The 22,864-nt window shown below is 42.1% G+C and overlaps 1 protein-coding gene and 1 pseudogene across 1 annotated transcript; both read left to right on the top strand.

Annotated features, from left to right (window-relative positions):
* Window positions 1–415: 415 nt before the first annotated feature.
* Oxgr1 (oxoglutarate receptor 1) lies at window positions 416–21,448 on the top strand. The gene is made up of 4 exons (XM_029468730.2): window positions 416–596; window positions 13,096–13,248; window positions 14,944–15,083; window positions 19,217–21,448. Exon 4 carries the CDS (start codon window positions 19,291–19,293, stop codon window positions 20,302–20,304), a length of 1,014 nt encoding a protein of 337 aa, XP_029324590.1. The 5' UTR covers window positions 416–596; window positions 13,096–13,248; window positions 14,944–15,083; window positions 19,217–19,290; the 3' UTR covers window positions 20,305–21,448.
* Window positions 20,864–21,443, top strand: LOC110309011 (gamma-aminobutyric acid receptor-associated protein-like 2 pseudogene; annotated as a pseudogene).
* Window positions 21,449–22,864: the final 1,416 nt, after the last annotated feature.

Raw genomic sequence — 22,864 nt, 5'->3', positions numbered from 1 at the left:
CTCAGTGTCTCTACTGTATGCCCATTGATGAGAAAGGGTAATCCCCATAAATAAACTCAAATTAGAGTCCACTTTTAATAGTCTCCAACCTAAATCCAAAGGAATGTAAACAGTTAATATTTTCACCACCCTTAGAAACATACCAAGCCTGAAAGTGAAAACAGAACACGCAGTTAAAAGGAATGTTATAGCACAATGTTCCCTAACAAGCATAGCAGCCCCAACAGTAAACCCTGGACGGCAGTGGCGCTGCATGTGAGTGCTTTCGGCTGCCTCTAACTGCCTCTAACCTGTTTGTGTTGGACGCTTTCACTGTTTTCTGGCCACACAAAGTTTAAGGGTCATCGGGGGTAATTTATGCTGGATACATTAATAGGCTAGGTTTTAAAATGAAAATAATGAAACTGAATATAAACCAGGACCCATACTAGAAGACACCCAGACTAACACGGAGTCCACGGCTCCAGGAAACGGTCTTTAGGAGGCTGTGGGCATAGGAGGAAGTCTCATTTCTTTAAGCACGTGATTCTTCAGAGCTCATAAGAGTTGGTCGGGAGGAGAGGAGCAGCGACTTGAAAAGCCAGAATTCTGCCAAGGTACTGTGCAAATTACAAGGCAATTGATGGGTTCTTCTGATGCCTTAGCAGTTTGATCACCAAAGATGTTGACTCCCTGCGTTAACTACCCACCTTGCATGGCTAGGGAGCGCTAAATACTGGAACAGGCAAAGCAAAAAGAAAAACAGTGTATGTGTATGCATCATGCATGTGTACAGATCAGGAGTTAATCTCGGCTGTAATTCCTTGAGAGCTCTTCCTATTGATTTTTGGGGGACAATGTTTCTCACTGCAAACTTAGGCTCCCTGATTAGGTGGCACTGGCCAGCTCAAGAGCCACAGGGATCGGCCATCTGCTGCTTTCCAGCCCTGGGAGCCTGATTGACTAGACCTATCTCCAGGATCTCAATAGTAAATGAAAGCTCACTACAAAACTCATAAAGACATTGGCAGAGAATGGCTCATTTTCTAATATCAGAAGTTTTATGGAGTTTCAAAGTTGCTGCCCAAGTTCTTAGCATGTTCGGAAGCATGGCTGAGCTGAGATAAAGACAGTCATCAGGGAAGTCTAAAATGGGGCATCGTGTCAAGGTTGTGCTGATTTTAGCAGAAGTCACTGAAAGGCATCAAGTTGTGTCACATCCTCCTCCAGAAAAGTCTTACTAGGTCAACTGACATTTTTCTTTATTTTTAAGAGGTTTATTTATTTTATTATATCTATCTATCTATCTATCTATCTATCTATCTATCTATCTATCTATCTATCTATCTACCTACCTACCTACCTACCTACCTACCTACCTACCTACCTACCTATCATCTATCTATTTGAATGTTTTGCCTGCAAGTAGTACCACACAGTAATCTTCAAGGTTAGACGAGACTGTTGAATCACTTGGAACTGGAGTTACAGATGGTTGTAAGCCACCATATAGGTACTGGGACCTGAACCTGGGTCTTTTTCAAGATTGAGCATGTGCTTTTACACACATAGCCATCTCTCTAGGCCCAGGTCATTTGTTCTTTCTTTGTTTCTTTTTTTTTTAAGATCTATTTATTTATTTAGTATGTAAGTACTCTGTAGCTGTCTTCAGACACACCAGAAGAGGGCATCAGATCTCATTACGGATGGTTGTGAGCCACCATGTGGATGCTGGGATTTGAACTCAGGACCTTTGCAAGAGCAGTCAGTGCTCTTAACCGCTGAGCCATCTCACCAGCCCTCATTTGTTCTTATTGTATGACTATTGTGTTCAAATCCCTTCTATTGTCTTACCCTCTGTCCCAGTCCTGTTAGTCAGAAAGGATTTTGTTTCTATTTCATACATGACACAAATTCCTGCTTCACAGGATCTATTCAATGGTCCAGAACTTTTGAGTAAAGCAAGTCCCTATAGGATAATCTACTAAATAGGGATGAGTTGACTGCACCAGCCCTGAATAGCTGGGTCGTTGTTGTCTATGTCACAGGTCTTGAGACATTCTTAGAGGTCATCTCCAGTAGGAGTCAGGGAACTCTATCTTCAGTGGTATGTGAAGGCCTTCACAGAGACCCGTGCGTCATGAACAGGCTGACAGATGCAGAGAATTTGAAGAGATGAAGCACAGTAAGGAGTGGCTCTGATGCTTGGGCTACCGCAGCCCCTTCATCTACCTCGAGATTAGGACACCAACAGGGAAGACAGTCAGAGAGAGAAGCCTTGGGAGGATAATCACGCTGCTCTTTTCAGAAGCGAGGCTGACTGTCGTCGTGTGGAGCACACACACATTTAGTGACAGGAGGAGGGCAAGTCACAGAGCCATGGTGAAGTTTGAGCTCTTGACTCCATCTTCACGGCTTTCATAGGTTAGATCTGTCCTTTTCAATGCCAGTGCCAGGTGCCTTATTACCTCACGTGTAAGACGAGAACAAGGGTAGACCCGACATCACAATGTCAAGTGTACTTGCAGTTAATAACAGATACTGTATTGATAGGAAATAAAATTAAGTCATGCATCGGATACTTCTGGACAACTAAGTTGTGAGTTTGTCACAGATAGGCATGGGACCTTGCATGCTTTGATTCCCTGAGGCCTGACTTTGTTATGGACTCATGGTGGTAGTACCTCTCATTACAATGGTCCTTAAAATACTTTCCTTCTACTGTGTTTTAATGTGGTTTTAAAACTTGTTCCATCAGAATACAGAGACACTGGCTTTCTACAATGTCATAGACTCAGCCCTGCCTGCTGGGCTCAGCCTGCTTCAGGCAAGGAGCCTTTGGTACCCTGCTGCCTGCAAACTACAGGCCACACAGAGACTTGTCAAGGATACCAGGGGTCTCTGCATGCATATGTAGTTGGAGACATTGCACAAAATCGCAAAGAGAAGGATGGTCAGTAGGACTTGCACCTTGGGACCTACTACTCTGTGCTTCCAAGAAGGGGTGAGGCTTTGTGTCCCAAGCTGTCTGTGGTGCCCAGGGAGCAAGATGCAGATGGGATGCAGCTCCCTGGAGGAACATGTTCGTAGCCCTCCTGATGGTCTCTATTGATAGGTAGGGAGAACATTCTATGAAATGACAAAGCAAATACTGAGTCCTTGGTGACTGTCCTACTGTGTCTGAGAACTGACCGTCTGTTACATCACAGTGTCTTTTTGGTTTGAGACATTCAGTTTTTAAAAATCTCGAATCATAGCTGGGTATGATGGTCCATACCTACAACTCCAGGGACAGAGGAAGGAGGACCAATAACTCGTATCCACCGCTGACACAGAGCAGTGCAAGGACAGACTGGGCCATGTGAGACTCTGTCTCTTTGTTTATATACTTAGTATAATGGAAGGGCTATAAAACTACCTTTGTCACAGACTTAACCCTGCTTTGCCTGTGGGGCACTTGACACCCTGCCTTCAAAGAACTCTGTTACGGTTTTATGTCTCAGGCCATAGCTACCTATGTCAACTCCCTATGAGAAGAGAGCCATCCATTTCGGTTAAGCCAACTTTTATGTACATGTCTATTTGCCATATTCCAATCAGTCATTCACCATGCCCAGTGCTGATCGACAGTGAAGCAGCCAGCAGTGTGTCAGCGTTTCAACCTGAAGTAAGAGGCATTGGAAGCTTTTGTGCATCGGGAAGTTAGTGGTCAGTCATCCCAATAGGCCAGAGCTTTGCAGATGGTTCTATAGCCTAAGGAGCTAAAGGTGACAGATGCTACCCAGACGATCTCAATGATGACCAATTTCTATGTCTTTTTGGTCTACAAATTGTCGAAACAGTGATGTATGCTTTTTCCACTTGACATTTGTGAAAAGGTTAAAAAATGTGCTTACTTTTGATAGCACTCAGATTGAACTCAGATTTAATGCTGATCACTCAGATTGAACTTGAGTCGGTCAAACACGATTCCTTAACTCAAGCCCAGGTCTAACCCCCTGACTGTGCAGCCTGATCCCAAAGCTTAGAGTGGTTCTTTGCCTGAGACACTGTTGCCTAGAAATTCTTCATGATGTCATCTTTGAATGTAGGTTTGTAAGTTAAATATGATGGGATGGTGGGACATGAGTAGAGAGAGCAGGTATATTCAGTGTGTATATCTAGCCCCGTTCTCAAGTAACATTCATTGTGCCCAGTGAACAAAGGATTCTGATACCACAGTGCTTTAGAGTTAAAGGGAACAGAGAGATTCCTAGGTAAATATGTGACTTAAGAAGGTACACAGACAGTCTGCACAAGCTATGTTTCCTGTGTAATCCTGTGCTTCCTTTGAATAAAGAAAGAAGCTAATGTCATCCTAAGAGGTCTTTGTGAGCAAGGATTCATACTGCAGCGTGTCTTGTGAGCTCCCTGACTGGCCAGGCCATTGGCTTACAGAAACAATGGTGTCACAGAAGAAAGGGAAGGGTGGAGCAACCCATAGCTGCTGTTGCTTTCAGGTTCTACTTGCTCATCTATAAGTCAAAGTTGGCTTTAGTAGGGGATGCGAATATGGAAAATGAAAAAAAAATCAGCATTAATTTTGCATAGTTCCCTCGTTATACATGCATGGGCTTTGGAGAGAGACTTGCAATTATCGGAACAGGGTGGCTGTTTGTTAAATGATTGCCTGACAGACAACACAAGGGTCTGAGTTAGAGCCCCAGGTGAGGTGCATGCTTGCAGCACCAGAGTTGGGGATGTAGAGACAGGTGGATCCCTGGAGCTCTCCAGAATGGCAATGTATCTAGCCTAACCAGTGAGATGAGACTCTGTGTCAAAGGAGGTACACAGCACTTCTGAGATGGACATCCGAGGACAGGCCTCCCTGTGCATGTATCCATGTATCCATACATTTATGTGCATCTGAACACATAGTGATGCAACACACACACACACACACACACTGAACAAAAGAAACATTACGTGTACCATTTTGAGAATATTTCCTATAGGTTAAACAAATGGTCTCATATTTACATTTAAAGACAGCTTAGCACAGTAGAAAGCTGGGTAGTAAATTGAACGTTAATAATTTAGAATGCTAATTTTGCTTTCTGTTAGAATGGCATAAGATGAACTAAAATGGGGGGGGGGGAGCACATGATGATAGGTGCCAAGACAGACTGTGAAGAAGGGAAGCTTTGTATTTAATTCAATGAAGATACTCTTCTGAATTTTAACCTACGAGCTTACATTTTCATTTTGCAGTTACTTTGCTGACCCTGCACTAGGCCTAAGTAAGTGCCCAAGTCTCCGGTCCAAAAGATACCATGTGTAGTCCAGGTTCAGTGTCAGAAAAAAACACTGTCCAGAGCTCAGCTCCTTTGAAGGGAAAGTGGCCGAAAGCCCAGGGTGCCCAACATCACAGGCCTGTGCTCCCCTGGAGATGCTCTTTCATCGTAATTGCTCTGGGAGGTTGGTTTCCAGGAGCACACTCTTGCCGTGCTCCCTTTTACCTCCACACACTCTCATGCCCACTGCCATCCTCCCTCGTGAGAGTCACGGGGACAGAACTGCAGAAGCTACAGAAAACCAGGCTTGAAAGCAAGTCCAAGGGAACAGAGCATCAATGTAGCCCTTTTCAAATAAATACATAATACAGTGACAAATAGGAATCTGCTTCTTCAAAGAATAATGCTTTGGAGATTTGGTGACCCGGTGGCCCTTAGTTAAAAATAAAGATTGAAAAGCCAGGTACAGAAGCTGGGAGGACTTCTGAGACCACAGCCATGGGTCTGCTCTGACATGGGAGAAAGGGTGAGGGGGGGGTGGTCAGGAGTGGCCAGAAATAAACCATCTTTGGAAATGGGCTTATGTCCATGAGCCAGTGTTCTCTGAGCATAGATTACCCAAATGGAGCACACACTGTGCCTTAAATAATCATCGCGTAGGCACAGACTGTGACTTCAATTATCAGTCTGGATTCAGTTAAACTCATAATCTGGATCAGAGTAGGATTTGCAATTTGAAAGGATGTCTTTTTAAAAATCCAATTTAGTGAGATACCATTCAGAAGCGATGAGGGAGGGAGGAGCAATAAACAGCTTAACAATTATAATTAACAATCATATGCCAGTATAAAAAGCAGAAAATGGGGTAGACTCTTGAGGACTGTAGGAGAAGTCAGAGAAAGCAATAAATAGGGACTGCAATTAAATTGCCTGTGTTTTTATTCCACACGTGAACGTCCAGGCAAACCGTGTCGGGATTGAACAGGATGCTATCTCTCCTTGTTGAGTTATACCAGTTCTTGTTTTAATTGCTCGCCTCTGCTCATCCACACCCAACAGAGATGGACACCCCATGTGATAGACTGCCGATGTATTGTTCATAAACTCCAGGCTAGTTGAAAACTATTTTGGGTTTCTTACTCAAGTCAGATTTCAACTTTGATTTTTTTCAAAGGTTAATAGGTTGGTACAGTGGTCTGTTATGTCAACAGAGCCCTGGGAAAAAATTAATCATGAAAGCTATACAAAAGGTCAAAAGGAAGAAATTGAAAAATCCCCCAACAAAGAAACTGCAGACCAGGTTTTGTGTGTCCCTAAACCCATTTTTATCCAAATGTAAGATGCCAGGCAAAGATGGTTAGAGGTGATGGTAAGACCTGGCTGTGGTCACTGATGGAGAAGACTGACAGAATTTCAGTAGGACATAGAAGCACATTTCAACCGCCTACTGTGATGCTATGCTCTCAATGCAATAGAAATGGAGAAGGGATCTCTCAGTGTTATTTCAATGTTAGGTGAAACTCATGTGGTAGGTATTGGCTACTGTAGAATGTGCAAACACTGGCTACTCTACAGGGGAGAATCTTAAGAGCTGTGCATCACACAGAGCACAGTGTGTCTGTTGGTCTGCTCCTATAGCAACAGGACAGGTGGGGTTAGGGAAGCTGGGATGGGCAGAGCTCTGTGCCATCCTGGGCTGTGTCAGTAATGACATTTGTGGCTCACAAACTTCACACATTACTCTATGTGTATCTTGGCAATGGAAGGAATAGGGAGTCAGGTCAACACTGGGGAATGTCTGTGTGTGTAGAGTATTCTAGAGGCAAAAAGAAGACTGAGATATGCTAGTGTTGGCCAAGCTTCCAATGTAGAAGACAGATTTAGCATTGGCTATTGAATCTGTTCCTCTCCCATTTAAACTAGGTGATGGTTTAAGTAATCCAGATCATTCATGCTAATGCGAGTGCTACAGCTTCAAACATCCAAAAAAGGAAATAAGTAGAAAAAAATGTAAGTAGAACACCAGAAGATAAGAAACTGAATAGATGACTAAAACACAACAATTAATTTGTATGACTCAAAATATAAGTAGTGGAAGTCTACACATAAAACTGTAAGTATGGAAGAGTCATCTTCAGAATGACAGAAGATCTTAATTCCCTTTTTTTTTTTATTTCCTAGGACATGGTTTGTTCCTTAGTGGAAACTTGCTGACACAACATTTGAGTTAATAACATGCTCAGCACACACTCTAGTGGAAAATGAGTTGCTAAACACAGTTGAGGCGGCTTTGTTACCCATCTCCACTCCATCACTTCCAGGGTCTTTTTGAAGCCACACTGATGTTCTTGCTGTCTCTGTGAATTCAGGAATAATGCTGGCTTCACTGATACTCTGGCTCGTACCAGGTTATAGTCAAGCTGTTGGTTGAGACTGGGTTCCTGTCAGTGTGGGAGGATCTGCCTCTTAGTGCTCTATGTGTTGTGGAAGGATTCATGACACTTTAGCTCTTAGAGCCAGGATGAGGTGAGAAAGAATCAGTCTTCAAGTTCTCTGTGTACCTTTAGAACTTGTCTCTCATAAGAGGAAAACATTTTTTCGACTTTAAGCTTTCATGTTTTTGCATAAATTAGTATTGTATAAATTTGTCATCTATCTATCTATCTATCTATCTATCTATCTATCTATCTATCTATCTATCTATCCATCCTTCCATCTATCTACCAATATATTTCAAAATAATCATCTTTTTAAAAGTACTGGAGGCTATCCAAAACACATACATTCGTCCATGGATTGACCCAAGACTCCAAGTTCCTCCCTTCTCTTCCTCTTGATTTCCCAAGCTGGTCTATTTACATATTACACCTGTATATCCTCTCCTCAGGTTGATGTGGACATCTGTCTATCTATCTATCTATCTATCTATCTATCTATCTATCTATCTATCTATCTATCTATCATCTATCTATCTATCTATCTATCTATCTATCTATCTATCTATCTATCTATCTATCTATCTATCTATCTACCTGAGACAGGGAATGCTTATATAGCCCTGCCTGTCCTACAACACAGCATATCAACCAGACTGGCCCGAAATACCCAGAGATCCACCTGCCTCTGCCACCTGGTTGCTAGGATTAAGGTGTGTGCTACCACACTTGGCTCTGAGATTTCTCTTAAAAATTACTTCCACTTTTGTAAAGTTTCCTCAAGACCCATCTCCAATGCATGTTGGGTTCTACTTGTACATGTAACATTTTAGTAATTTTTTCCCATAAAAATTGTCAGTCTTCCCATCTGTTTTTGGTCCATTTCAAAGAAATCATCTTTTAAAAAGCCCTGGAGGCTGCCCAAGATGCACATATTGGTCCATGGATTGACTGGAGGCTCAAGTTCCTTCCTTCCTTCGCTTTGTCTTGATTTCCTAAGCTGGCCTATTTACATTTCACAGCTGTCTATCCTCTCCTCAGCTAGATGTGGACACCCGTCTGGTCTGGTCTGGTCTGGTCTGGTCATTATGTGACTGATTTTTCCAACTTCTCTCCTTGCTCAAAAGCACAGCTTCCCTCATAGTCTGTGGATCTCCTACCATTGATCCTTACCCTCTCCTGACAGGCTGTGGTTTCAGCCTCAGGTGAGCCCTTTACTCTGTAAGTGCCCTAATGTTAGAGTAGGAGAAAAGCCAAAGGGATTCATTGATATGCAAATCTCCAGGCTCCATTCTGTGGGTCTGCAGACAGCCTTAAGAATTGGCTTTTGTTTCAAGCACCAAAGTGTTCTCTGATGCCTGCAATCCACAGTTATGCCCCAAGAGACAAAGTTGTAGCTATTTAACCTCCCTTTCTAATTCCAAACCTTCTTCAGTTTTCACAGGTTTCCTTCCTCAGCCTGCCTCACTCAGTCCCTACAGAAGAATTACTAGTCCTCCAGCCTTCATATAACTACCTGGAAAGCTTATTGGAATCCCTGTACATCATCCACTTCCCTTTTATGTCTGTCTTGGAATTAATTAATTTTTAATCATTGTATAATTATATACAGTAGGCACACAGATATCAAGCACCTGGTTCATTGAGTACTAACAACTGTAATTTTTTTTCTGAGTAATTCATACCATAATCAGGCCATTGGACATTATATCAACGTAGAAGGCTTTCTCTTGTCCCTTCTGGTCAACTTCTATCCTCTCCTGGAAGCGAGCTCTGTGCTCATTTTTAACTTTCTAGATCAGCACCCTGCGTCATGATAAAATTAAGATGGAAACATACCATTTTAGTTCCTTTGCTTCTGTTTTTTTTTTTATGCTCCACATGATGTTTTTAACATTTGTCAGTGTTTGGCATCAGCAGTCTTTAAAATGTCTATGTCTTTATGATCTGTAGTCCACTACATCATGTTTTTTTCAATTTGTCCTGTCAGTTGTGATAGCTGGTTGACTGATAACAAATATTAAGACTATGCCCACCTTCAAAAGTTCTGATTAATGGGTTCTGCAGGGAAGGAAGCATTTGATATTGTCCAAAGCTTCCCACCTAGGTCTAATTTTGATATTTTGTGAGGGTAAAGCTTCTGGGTTGGGAGCAGATAGCACAGCCACCTGTACTTACAGACCTTCCCACTCTACTCTCCTGTCTCAAAGGGAGGGAGTCCTCCCTTCTGCCTCTTGTTCTGGACCATGTTTCATGAGTGTGAGCTTGTCTTGTTGTTTGAAGCAGTTCATATTTCACTCTCACTGTGTGAGCTAGTGGAGGATGTTGTGGAGCCTGTAAAGGTTTGAAGCAGGTTTGAACACAAGCGTTTCTTCTTGATGTTTCCTACCCTGTATCTTTTATCTGGCTGGTTTCAGGCTTTCTGCCTCCACTGGCTTATTGATCACCCTCTATGTAGAATTATGATGAAGTTTCTTCTGTTTAGAGGAAAGAAAAAATTAGCTTTTTTTTTTCTTAGAAACATGTCAGTCACAAAGCAACATTTTTACTTATTTCATCTTTCCCAACAAACTGTAGTTTCCCATGTTACCCTTCAACTCACTTAAGAGACTGGCATTGGCTTATACCACATGAGTGAATGGTTTCAAGGTCCCTAAAGATTTCTTAATCTCCTGAATAGAACATGTTAGTTTAACTTTTCTTCCCTCCTGCCTTCCTCCATCCCTTCCACCTGTCATCCTTGCTGTCTCCTTTCCTCTTCCTCCTCTTTCTCTTCCTCCTCCTTCCCCTTCTGCCTTTTCTTACCTTCTCATTCTTGAACCAAGGGCCTAGAACTTCCTAGGAAGTTGCCCTACTTTACTCCTGAGGTAGCTCTCCATTACACAATTTAATTTTTATTGTGATAAATTTCTTTTACTTAACAAAGTAATCATTTTTAAAATTGCAATTATTAAGCCACATTAAGTTTCTCTGAATTCTTTCTGTGTATTCTTCTTCGTCTGGTCATTTATTGGTGTAGGGAGGGGGAAGCTGTTTGATGTCAATCAAAAACTAATATCTGAAGAGTTTTGTGTTAAAGACAAAGAAAGAATAAGATTCTAAGTTCTAGTCATTTTCTAATAATGAAGGTTGATTTTTATTGTATGTTGTTGTAAAAATTTTCTCTTTGGGCAATGTCTATACTCTTTAGGTCTCAATAATAAAAAAAAAAAATCTAAAGTTTGATTTCAACGAAAGTTCCTGCTGGGGAACAAATGAGCTTATTAGATTTACTTACAGAGCACGGGTGACCACAAAACAGACACACTGGAAAGTCTGCACCCAGCACTTATGATGGCTTCCTCACATCTGGGCACTGGAGCTTCACGTCCTTCAGTCTTCTCCAGCCTAGAGACCTGGAGGTCATGTGCAATTTAAGCAAAATCACATAGGAATGACTGAGAGGAGTAGCTGGATACTCAGGTGTGAGTCCAGTGACTCTTACTTCTACAAGGGAGCATCAACAATCCAGCAGGCCCTCTGTGACAGTCTTTTGCAAGCATGAGCATCAGAACTCACAGAGATGGAGGACAGAGCTGTGCACCTCAGGTTATACCTATTTAAGGCGCTGTGTAAAATCCACGGAAGAGACTATAAACGAACGGCCTTTTCAATCTTCTTGACTGGGCAAGTCTCGAGTTCAGAAAACTATTTTTGTGTTTAAAATCAACAGCTCAAGCTTCAATAAATGCTATATTTTATGGTGCAAAATTCAAGGAAATTTAATATTTGGAAGAGGTAAAAGGATTTCTAGGAAAACAGTATTTTATTAAGTCTGAGGAAATCATAGGGCTCATGAGGAAGAGAGGGTGGGAAGGATCTTCTGAACAGAAAGTCTGGTGTGAGAAAAAGCAAAGGGCTCTATTCCCTTGCTAACTTTCTCTTTCTGTGCTTGGGGAATGGAGAGGTCTAAGGGATTTTCTGTCCCCTAAAAAGCCACAAAAAATCTAAGGTGATGTAAAAGTGATTCAAGGAGCCCAGGCTCCATCCCAAGTGAGCCACTGAACTTGGCCTTGCTGTCTGCATGGTTCTGGCCTTAGGGGTATTAAGGAGCTGTGGAATCTCATGATTACGAAGAGCTGCTGCAACTGGGTGATGTGTGCAGAAGTGTCCTTGAATAGAGGTCTTGAGAGGCCATGGCTACATTGCAGCTCTCCATATCTCTAGTGTGTATTCCTTTTTCTTTTCTCTTTCCTCTCTCCTTCTTTCAGGGATGGATCAACTAATAGAGTTCTTCCCCAGTAGATTCTAAGCTGTCTATATGAATCCCTTTTTTTTTGTAATTAAGAACGATCCACAAAGACACATCAGTTTAGAAGTGTTTACATATACACAAACGAAGCTGACGAAGTCATAAGAAGTGATTCATCATGCATAGCAACAGCATACTCACTTTCTTGGAAGACAAATCTTTAAGATTTTGTTAGAAGCTGACATCTAGGATCCTCTCACTTTGGAATTGTCCTCAGAGTGTGTAGTGGTTTAAGTGATACAGCCCCCATAGATCTCAGGCATGGTTTTGCTAGAAGAAATATATCACAGTGGGTGGACTTGAGAATTGAAGCCATCCCCAGTGTGTCTTTCCCTCCTGTTTGTGGTTCCTGAACGCCAGCTGTTGCAGCCTTCCTCCTGCCTCCTCTGCTCTGCCTTTATAGACTCTAGCCCTCTGAAATCATAAGCCCCAGATAAAGCCATCTTCTGGTACATTGCATTGGGCATATTGCTTCATCTCAGCAAACTAAAAGTGACTAATGTACACCATGATTTGCCCATCCATTAGTTTCTTGGATGAATTCAAAGATGTCTGACCATAGTACCTTCTCTTCCAGTAGCTCAACTGGTTTTCAACAAAAGCTCAGGCCTTATGTTCAGCGTCTCCTCCTCACCAGAGAACTACCACAGGAACTTGGAATCCATTACAAGGAGGAATTTATTCCCTGTTATGCTGAAAAAAAAACCACCTTAATTTATCCTATCAGTACATTTTCTCATAGCATCCACCAGAAAGATATTAATAAATGACAATTATTTTCTCTAGACCATGAAGAATAATCTCCGGAGACTATTTCTTCACCAGCACATCAAACACAGCAAAAGCTACCAAAAAAGCAAGAGCACAAATGGCCAGGCACAGTTGGAACAATGGAGATAGGTTTAAAGGTCATATAAAATTTGGGTACAAATAGACAGAGGAGAGAGAAGCAGACTGGCCTACATGTAGACCTGCCATCTCTTTCTGTCTCCATAAAACTCAGAATAAAATCTAAGGCTATTTCTCATGGTTTAGTCTCCCGTTCTTTCCATCCTGAGCCCAGATTGATAATTAATGACCCTTGAGAGAAGGCTACTTAACTTTGCCTTTTCTGCAGACTTCGGGGAACAGAGGACACCAAGATGCCCTTGCTCTCTAATTAGAGAGGTTGGAGCCTATTGATCATCATGGAGATAAGCCTGTGACCTACTTCAAAGGAGCAATTTCAGCACATGGCAGGTGACACCTGGTCTTCTACGGGGCTGTGACTGTAAGTGCAAGAATCTTGTGCCACTGGGGGTTCATTTTAAAGAAAAGAGTGCTCTCCAAATCAGAGCAAGAGACCAATCTTAAGTAGGAGCTGTCTTCTACCCTCACATAAATCCTTCACGTTGATCCTCCAATCTTAAGCTGCATATCTGGTCTAAAAGAGTGTAATTATTTTGCAAAGTGTTGTTTTGTTTTTAAGATATAGAAATTATATTTTCTCCTTTAATTTGTACTGATTAATTCTTTGTCCTTGCAAAGCAATATAATGGTTTTGGAATTTTGAGTTACAGTAAGAAGTAATTTTTATAAACATTGAAAGTTTTTTTTTCTTTTTAATATCCCTGACAATTCGTTTACAGCGATTGTCTTGTTGATTGGACTGGTTTAGATTGGATTGCAGTGCTTTGTTGTTTGATGGAGCAATAGTTCCATTACGACAGTCCGGGTGCAACCAGAACGGCTGTATCATAAGAACAGGGGCTTGGTGCGTTGGCTTCAGATGAGCCTGCATATTGGACTGCTCTAATTTTCAATATCCTTTCTTAAGTGATATATAAACAGTGAGCTTTAATTTTTTAAAATTATGATAAAATACATGTAACATAAAATTTAATCTCAACTCTCTGAAAAAGATACTAAGTGAATCTGCCTTGCTGTGGCTACTGCCCCTCCCATTACCAGAGCTCTTTTATCTTGAAACATCCAAACTCCATCCTTCTAATCCATTGAGAACCCCCTATCGCCCCTCCCCCCCCCCCCCCCGCCTCCCCGCCACAGGAAACTGCCTCTTGACTCTTACTCTATGTGTGTGAACTCTACAGGATTTAGAACAGCAGAACTACACAGTATCTGTCCTTTCTTAAGTAGCTTATTTTCTTCCATGTTGTTATATGTCAGTTCTTCGGTTTTTAAGGACAACATACACACCATTGTCTACACAGCCACAGCATGTACTGCTTATGCATCATCTGCTGGTAGTCATTTGGATGGCTTCAGCTTCTTGGCCATTGTCTATCTTGCTGCCGTGAACACAGGTGTACAAATATCTCTTCAAACCCCAACTCTCATGGAGTATATGAAGGGTGCATAACCTGAAATGAAAGTACCAGGTCATAACTCTTCTTTGACCTGGATTCATATATACTATAGACAAGGGGTAAAGAGAGCCACGTCCCTTCTTTCACAGGAACCGTCATGAAGGTTCTGGAGGCAGGGGACCAGGAGGGGATAAAAAGCAGACCAAAAACCTAAGACTTGGAGATTTATCTGTGAGAAGCTTGAGGCAGATGAGGACTGCCTGTCACCCTGAACAAGATCACTAGGAAGTATGGAATCTTTTGGGGACCATGGGGAAGTTCTTATTCCATTCTCAACCATAACCACCCTCCAGGGTGCACTCCAAAGCTTGGTGCTGCATGGTGCTGCATGGTGCTGCATGGTTCCACACTTTAATTTGAATGTGGGAACTGTAGGAAGAAAATAGAAACATCTAGAAGGGTTAAGGAGAGGGCTTCCTTCTGAACTTAAGGATGAAAACTCCATGCCACACATTTTGGGGGGATTAAACTTGTTCTTTTCATCAGTTTACAAATATGTAGAGGGGAAAACCAAGAGGCATGTTTGTTTGTTTGTTTGTTTGTTTGTTTGTTTGATCTCGTGAATGACATTTCTGTGTATTCTTTTTGGTCACCAACAGTGAGCCCAGCAGCAGAGTTTCTGAGGCTGGTGGAGGAAGTCCCATGGTCCAGGTATTCACCTGCCTGGTCCCCAGGCAGATCTCCACAAAGAAGAGACAGCTCTGCACCTGACATTGGAGCAACACCAGAAATGCTTAGGGTGAGAGGGGACTCAGAGGGGAGCTGAAAGAGATGGTTGGAGGAGGAGTTAGTATTTACCCTGGGAGAATCACTTGTCAGAAGTGATCTCAGTAACAGCACAGAGATAGACACTGTGCGTGCGGGTAAAGAGGCAAACTTTCTTATCTACAGAATCTCAGAATCCTCAACTGTCGGATCAGGGGTGGGGCAGGAGAACAGTGGTTTCTCAGCTATGTCTTTCTAAAATGTTCTTTCCAGCCACCCTCAAATAGTAAAGTATCATCTTAATCTCAGAGGAAAACAGATGCCAGAAATATGTTTTTTCTATGTAAAATTGTGACAGGTATTGGGTGTTTGCTTTCATTCACTCCCACCTATCCATGCATGACAGAATTCACAGTGTTGACATTCACAGCCCCAATATTTCCTGATAATAAAGAGCCCATTAGTTCTAGGTGTCCAACAGCCTACTCAAGTTTGGGGACCACCATGATGACATAAGACAGTGCCTACATCTGCTGTGCTGCCATCTTATTTTCTAAATCTCCCAAGTTTAATGCCTGGGTATGGACCACCGGATGCCTTAGATTTCAGTAGAGGAATGTGCAGGATCCTGGGCTTAGGGGGAAAAAAAAAGAAACTTCGACCTTTACCCTGCTCACTGCCCGGACTGGTTTCTGTGTGCTGTTTACATGTAACACATGTTTTGCAAACTCAGGTCATAATTTTGGTGAGGTTTTATGGAAGGGTTTCAGTTTAGAAGGCAACCCCCATTCTCTTACAATTAAATCAGCCTCCCTTAAATTCCAAGTTGAGTTGTTTTGCAAAACACGAGGGTGGTTGTATCTACCTACAGCTTGCCTTTCTCTGATATGATTGTTGTTAAAAATGTTCTCATAACATCACCTGGGGGTTATTTGGCAAAGATAGGAGGTTGTAATTCTTTTCTTACTTTAAGTTATTAAAGAGCCAAATTCTATTTTTTAAGCAACAGTCATTGCCTCCTCTCATCTTCAGCGTTTATGAGTTTTGCTGATATTGCTGATCGCTCTTTAACATTGTCAAAAATATTTGTTGAATCCCTCTGGATAGCTCCCTGTTGGGCACAAATGAAGTGACTTGTGTTCTGGGTTCAAAGAATTAACATGTTAATGACTAGAAATTTCCCTTCTAAGTCCTTCTCCTTCTCTCTCTCCTCTTACTTCTCCCTCCACCAACTTTCTCTCTCTCTCTCTCTCTCTCTCTCTCTCTCTCTCTCTCTCTCTCTCTCTATATATATATATATATATATATATATATATATATATATATATATATATATATATATACTCACATACTTACTCCCTTCCCTCTTTCCTCTTTGGAGCCAAATTGCATTGAGAATGAAATATCCTGGAAAATCCTTTGGGTGCTACAAAAACTATCTTTACATATTTGCTCTAGAAATAGCGTGAGCAGGTTGGTGGCCGTTTGACAAGAACTCTGCAGGGAGAGACTTGAGGGACTCCAAGATAGGATCAATTCCTCCCAGGTTTCAGTAACTGCCTGCTCTTTGAACACAGACCCACACAGGACATGGATGGAGGAGGAGGAATTTCCACTCCAGTGCCTGACTTTCTAGCCCCAACACTCTTGTCACTCTGTAGCATCAGATACTGTGGGACTGGCTCTGTGAATACTTCATTTATATTGCGTTCCCCATCCCAGGAGAAGCCTTCCTTTTCCACTGGCAGTACGGGGCCTCAGAGACACCAGCTTCTTTTCTGGGTCCTAGCACCAACCAGAGGCAAGTCCCCTGTCTCTGGACTAGTCTTGCTCCAGCAGAACATAAAGTGGAATTAATGAACCTAAAAGTGCTTCTTGTTCTGTCCTCTGCTCTCCTCTGGACCAAGTGAGGTCTGCGAGAGTGAGATTGAGGCCAGATAACAAGGGAGAACTCTGCGGATTCCTGCTCTGGTTAAGCTGGCTCGTCTCAGTACACTTGTACAGTTGTATGAGGAAATGGTTGATGGACTAGATTCAGTGTCAGACAGATAACAGTGATGTCAATTGCTGTCATCGTGTCAACATGATATGTCAACACTCAGAGTCACCATGTTGCCAGGAGCCAGGCACCCTACTAAGACTTGGCCTAGAGAAATAGGTATCCCAGTTATTCATATTTAGCTCTATGTCACACAATTTTATTGTTTGGATTCCCAAGCTCTTCTGGGACAACACCTGCCTTATCTTTGTTCCATGGCATTTGAGAATTTCCTCTTGCCTACTGGCTGTGAGACAGCCAGGGCCTGTAACTAATCTGTCTCAGTATAGATCCTGGCTCACCATCAATTAGCGGTGACCTTGACACATAACTGTCTCCTCTATGTCTCAACTTCTAATCTGTAAAATGATAGGCCACCTCAGCACCACGTTAGCTGCTGCTGCTGCTGCTATCAGTGCTGCACCCATAATTATTTTCTTATCTGTCATTCCTTTTTTAAAAAAAGACTTATTTTATTTCTAAATCGTGTGTGTGTGTGTGTTGTATTCCTCTGGAACTGGAGTTACAAGCAGCTATGAGCCCCCCATATGGGTTCTGGAAACCCAACTCAGGTCCTCTTCAAAAGAAACAGAGCACTATTAACTGTCAAGCCATCCATCCAATCATTAGCCATAAATACACACACACACACACACACACACACACACACACACTCCCCTAACATAGAATCATCTAGTGCCCCCTAACATAGCAGCCTGTCTTAGTTAAGACTTCTTCTTTTTTTAATAATAATACATTATGAACAAAAACAACAAGGAGGAATGGGTCCATTTGGCTTATAGATGCTGAATCCCAGTCCATTGAAAGAAGCCAAGGCAGAAACTCAACCTGGGCAGGATCCTGGAAGCAGGAGCTTATGCGGAGGCTGGGGAAGAAGGTTATCTATTGGATTGTGCCCCAATTTTCTTAGATATTCCAAGACTCTAAGTCTTCACTGCTCCTTTGAAATGATAAGCACCAAGTTACAAGCACATGGTTATGACTTGCCCTGGTCATGGTAATCTGTCATGGAAGAAGAATTCCCAACTGAGACATTTAATTAGGGAAAAATTGTCCTTCTTGCTGGGGTTCAGACAAAATGTTCCTACATTGGCGACTTTTCTGGACTTCTTTCTCTTTCTTTGTGATCTCAGTAGTCTTGAACTCTGGTCTACCAAATTATTTACAGGTTAACAACCATTTAGTGTTATTGATATGTTGCTGAATATATACCAGCTGTTTTTCTTGTTGTTGAAACAATATGTGCTTGTTTACCTGTGATAAAGTTATATTTTCTGTGTCCATTTCCTGCATCAGACTTTGATAGTGTATAATAATACATTTGTGTGTATTCATCTTGTGGAAATGGAAAACTGCTGAATTAGTATACAGTGAGTACCCTACAAATGTACAAGTGGGTATATTTTACATCTAAGACATTTACTTTCAAAGAATAAAATCATAAATAATTACTTTCTTTTTTTTTTAATAGTCATAAGGCCACACTTAATTTGCTGTCAAACTTTTCAAAGGAAAGCCAGAGAATCCAGAACAATGAAATTAAAATGGTATCCAACCCAGGCCTAGAGAGCTGAGGAAACCTTCCTAGGAGCTCACAGTGACAAAATGGTTAAGGTGACATCATGAATATGATTTTAGAGTTCAGGCTCTTAACTATCACATTACACCGAGGAACTCACCCATAAACCGACAGGAACATTTCTTTGAAGAAATTAAAACAGATTGGGAGAGCTGGAATTTGACTTTGAGTCAACCCCACATTCTACAGTGTTGCAATTCATGACAGATTCATTTTTGTGATTCTACATTTGTGTGTAAATGCGTGTGCGTGTGTGCATTCATTCACCGGTGTGCCTGTGGAAGTTAGAGGTTAACCTTGAGTGTCCTTCCTCGGATATCATCAACCTTGCCTCAGATATCATCAACCTAGCCTTTGTGGTCAGGCTATCTCATTGGCTTGGAGCTGCTAGTACCTTCATGGGACTCAGTCTTTTCTCCACAGATTCTCTTTGGAGATTAAAGAGAAAGAAAGAGAGACATAGTAGGGTGTCAGAGCTATGCCTACGAGTTGATCGTTGTTTTCATGAATGCTTTCTGCTTTCTTTCAGCTAGTTCATTTTCACTGGACTCACATGGCCAAACCAAACCCTTCCCTTTCCTTGCAAGATGAAAGAAAGGAGCCATGATTGAGCCACTGGACAGTCCAGCCAATGATTCGGATTTCCTGGATTACACAACTGCTTTGGGAAACTGCACTGACGAGCAAATCTCATTCAAGATGCAGTACCTTCCCGTCATCTATAGCATCATCTTCCTCGTGGGCTTCCCGGGGAACACAGTGGCCATCTCCATCTACATTTTCAAGATGCGGCCGTGGAGGGGCAGTACAGTCATCATGCTGAACCTGGCCTTGACGGACTTGCTGTATCTGACCAGCCTCCCATTCCTCATCCATTACTATGCCAGTGGTGAAAACTGGATCTTTGGAGATTTCATGTGCAAGTTCATCCGCTTCGGCTTCCACTTCAACCTCTACAGCAGCATTCTCTTCCTCACCTGCTTCAGTCTCTTCCGTTACGTTGTGATAATTCACCCGATGAGCTGCTTTTCTATTCAGAAAACTCGCTGGGCAGTGGTAGCTTGTGCTGGGGTGTGGGTCATTTCTTTGGTAGCTGTCATGCCCATGACTTTCCTGATCACATCAACCACCCGGACCAATAGGTCTGCTTGCCTTGACCTCACCAGTTCAGATGACCTCACTACTATCAAGTGGTACAATCTCATTTTGACAGCCACCACTTTCTGCCTGCCATTGGTGATAGTGACACTTTGCTACACGACAATTATCAGTACCCTGACTCACGGTCCTCGGACCCACAGCTGCTTTAAGCAGAAGGCTCGGAGGCTGACTATTCTGCTTCTCCTTGTGTTCTATATATGTTTCTTACCCTTCCACATCTTGAGGGTCATTCGGATCGAATCTCGCCTGCTTTCAATCAGCTGCTCCATTGAGAGTCACATCCATGAAGCTTACATTGTTTCTAGACCATTAGCTGCCCTCAACACCTTTGGCAACTTGTTGTTATATGTCGTGGTCAGCAATAACTTCCAGCAGGCATTCTGCTCTGTAGTGAGATGCAAAGCCAGTGGGGACCTTGAACAAGGAAAGAAAGACAGTTGCTCAAACAACCCTTGAGTAATGCCATTTTCGTCAAGGCCAGAGAGATGGCTCAGTGGTAAAGCTCTTGACATGCAAATGTGAGAGTCTGAGATAGACTCTTCAGAGCCCACATAAATTGTGTGTGGTAGCAACTATCTGCAATCCCAGTGCCTCTGTGGTGAGATAGATATGGAGATAGAATCCTTAAAGGCTCGAATGCTAACTGGCCAACTCTACACAGTGACTAGCCTCAAAGAGACCTTCTTTCCAAGGAGATAAAAGGGAAGGACCAATGCTTAAGGCTGTCCTTTGAGCTCTACATGTTCACTGTGACATGTATCAGACCCTGACACAAACAGCCACGCATCATTCACACATACATACTTATCAAATATCAATCAGTCTATCCTTCCATCCATCAATCAATCAATTAACATGCCCTGATAATTTGTATATAACTTCCAAGAAATCCTTAATACCCTCTCAGTTGAGCCCCCAGTAACTACAGAGTATTCAGGTCATTATGAACCAAAGCCATGAGTAAGGGCCCTTATGAGATCTTTGCAATATGTTTTTTGATATATTTGGGTAGAGAATGGGCTACACAAGTATCAATAAAGTATATAGAAAGATTAGAAACTATGGAACTCAGAGAATTTCTGTTACCACCAACTAATTGCCTCCACACATAAACTAGTGTTTGTACACCAAAGCCCGGACCTCCTACTGCTTTAATGCCAAGATGGGAAGGCTCAAACAAACCAGAACCAAGCAAAAGTCAAGACACAGAAGTATGTGGCTGAGCCGGATATACCGCTTTCTGCTACCAGTAAGTGGATATTTAGTGAGGATAACTCCCTGGAACACAGATGCATGGAATCTGCGAAGATCTAAGCAAAGTATTCCAACCTGGTGATCGTGGAAAAAGTCTCTGGCTCTCAGATTGTTGACACTGACAAGAGGAAGTACTTGGTTCCATCTGACATCACCGTGGCTCAGTTCCTGCGATGATCAGGAAAGGCATCCAGCTTCCCTCCGAGAAGACCATCTTCCTGATTGTGGACAGGACAGTCCCACAGTCCAGCCTAACTATGGGACAGCTTTACAAGAAGGAAAAAGAGGAAGATGGATTCTTGTATGTGGCCTACAGTGGAGAGAACACTTTTGCCTTCTGAGGCCCTTGCTGGGCTAGGCTCACCCTTCCTGCTTGTGTATCTTGTAAATAACTGGCTGTTCTCAGTTACTCCGCCAGAGCCTTCACACAGACCTGCTAGTGCATTTGTAACTGGATTTATTTCTTACTCTATGGGAAGGTTTTGTTTCCTTAGATTAGTAAATTATCATACAGGGAAAAAAAAGAAGAGTATTCTTTCATGCCTAGTTTCCTGTGCTTTCAGACTTTGGGGCTTGTGTTCACTGGAATCCTAGATTATCCAAGGGCATCTTGTGCTTTTTAATGTTTTTACAACTCATTATCTTTATCTTCCTTTATTGGTCTGAGTTGTCCTTTCAGTTCTGGCTAGTTCTCTAGACTGAAGGAAGACATTAGTTTTTTAGTCAGAAGAAAGACTGTGGAAATGGCCCAGTCAGCAAAATGCCTGCTATACAAGCACGAAGGCTTGGGTCTGGTCCTTAGAACGCCCACACAAAAGCCTGATGCAAAGACATGCACTTGGAAGCCCAGCTCTGGGCCGGCAGGAACAGGCAGGTCCCTGGAGGGTGAGGGCCAGCCAGCCTAGCCTACTTAGTGAGCTCTAACACAAATAGAAACCCTGACTCCAGAACTGACGAACCACAGCAAGGTGGCCCTCTGGCCTGAGTTTTCAGTGTCGTAGGCCATCTTAACAATTACTTAATTTATAAATCATATTAAGTTTTATTGGTAATTGTCAACATTTCCTGGGGAAGGAAATTGGTGAAATAGAACTACTCGTAAGTATTATATATATATATATATATATATATATATATATATATATATATTAGGTGCTAAGTCAAATCTAACATTGTTTTGATTTCCATGGGATAGTTCTCCAGGAAACATTTATTCTCTTTAGGTATTGTAATCCTTTAGTACAATAATAAAAAAAAATTATAACTGTAGAAATTGCTAAAGTTATTCTTGGGCTATGTCGTGCTTAATTAGCAGTAAATATAAGTCAGTTAATATAAATATTTGAGGAAATGCATGGTCTAGATCTTTTAAACCTTAAAGAATGTGTTGCTATGACTAATAAACTTACATACAATTACTCTCTGAACTGATCATTTGTTCCCATAAAAATGCGTCTTATACATTAGTATATTGAAAATAATGGTTCTAGAGCAAAAGGAAGCTTGAAAAATTAGACGTTGAATAATGGTTGAGGCACAGGGCTTCTTCATAGGAAAGCGATTATCAGATTCTGTGGTTCTGCATTTCGCCCTGCCTCTGGGCAGACAGAATTCGGAGATGCTAGACTGCATTTACCCTATGCCCGCTGTCAAGTACTAGCAAAGAGCCAGGACACTACTGAGGACCTGGGAAAATGCAACCTAAGATGTGGGAGACCAAAGCTGGGCTTCTCTGACTCCCCGGCGTCCAGTCGCTGATGGA

The sequence above is a fragment of the Mus caroli genome, unplaced genomic scaffold, assembly GCF_978045245.1.
Source record: "Mus caroli unplaced genomic scaffold, Mus_caroli_1 scaffold_12, whole genome shotgun sequence".
In the NCBI taxonomy this organism is placed as follows: Eukaryota; Metazoa; Chordata; class Mammalia; order Rodentia; family Muridae; genus Mus; species Mus caroli.
Note: the sequence above shows the minus strand (reverse complement) of the source record. Positions and strands in the feature narration are given on the sequence as shown.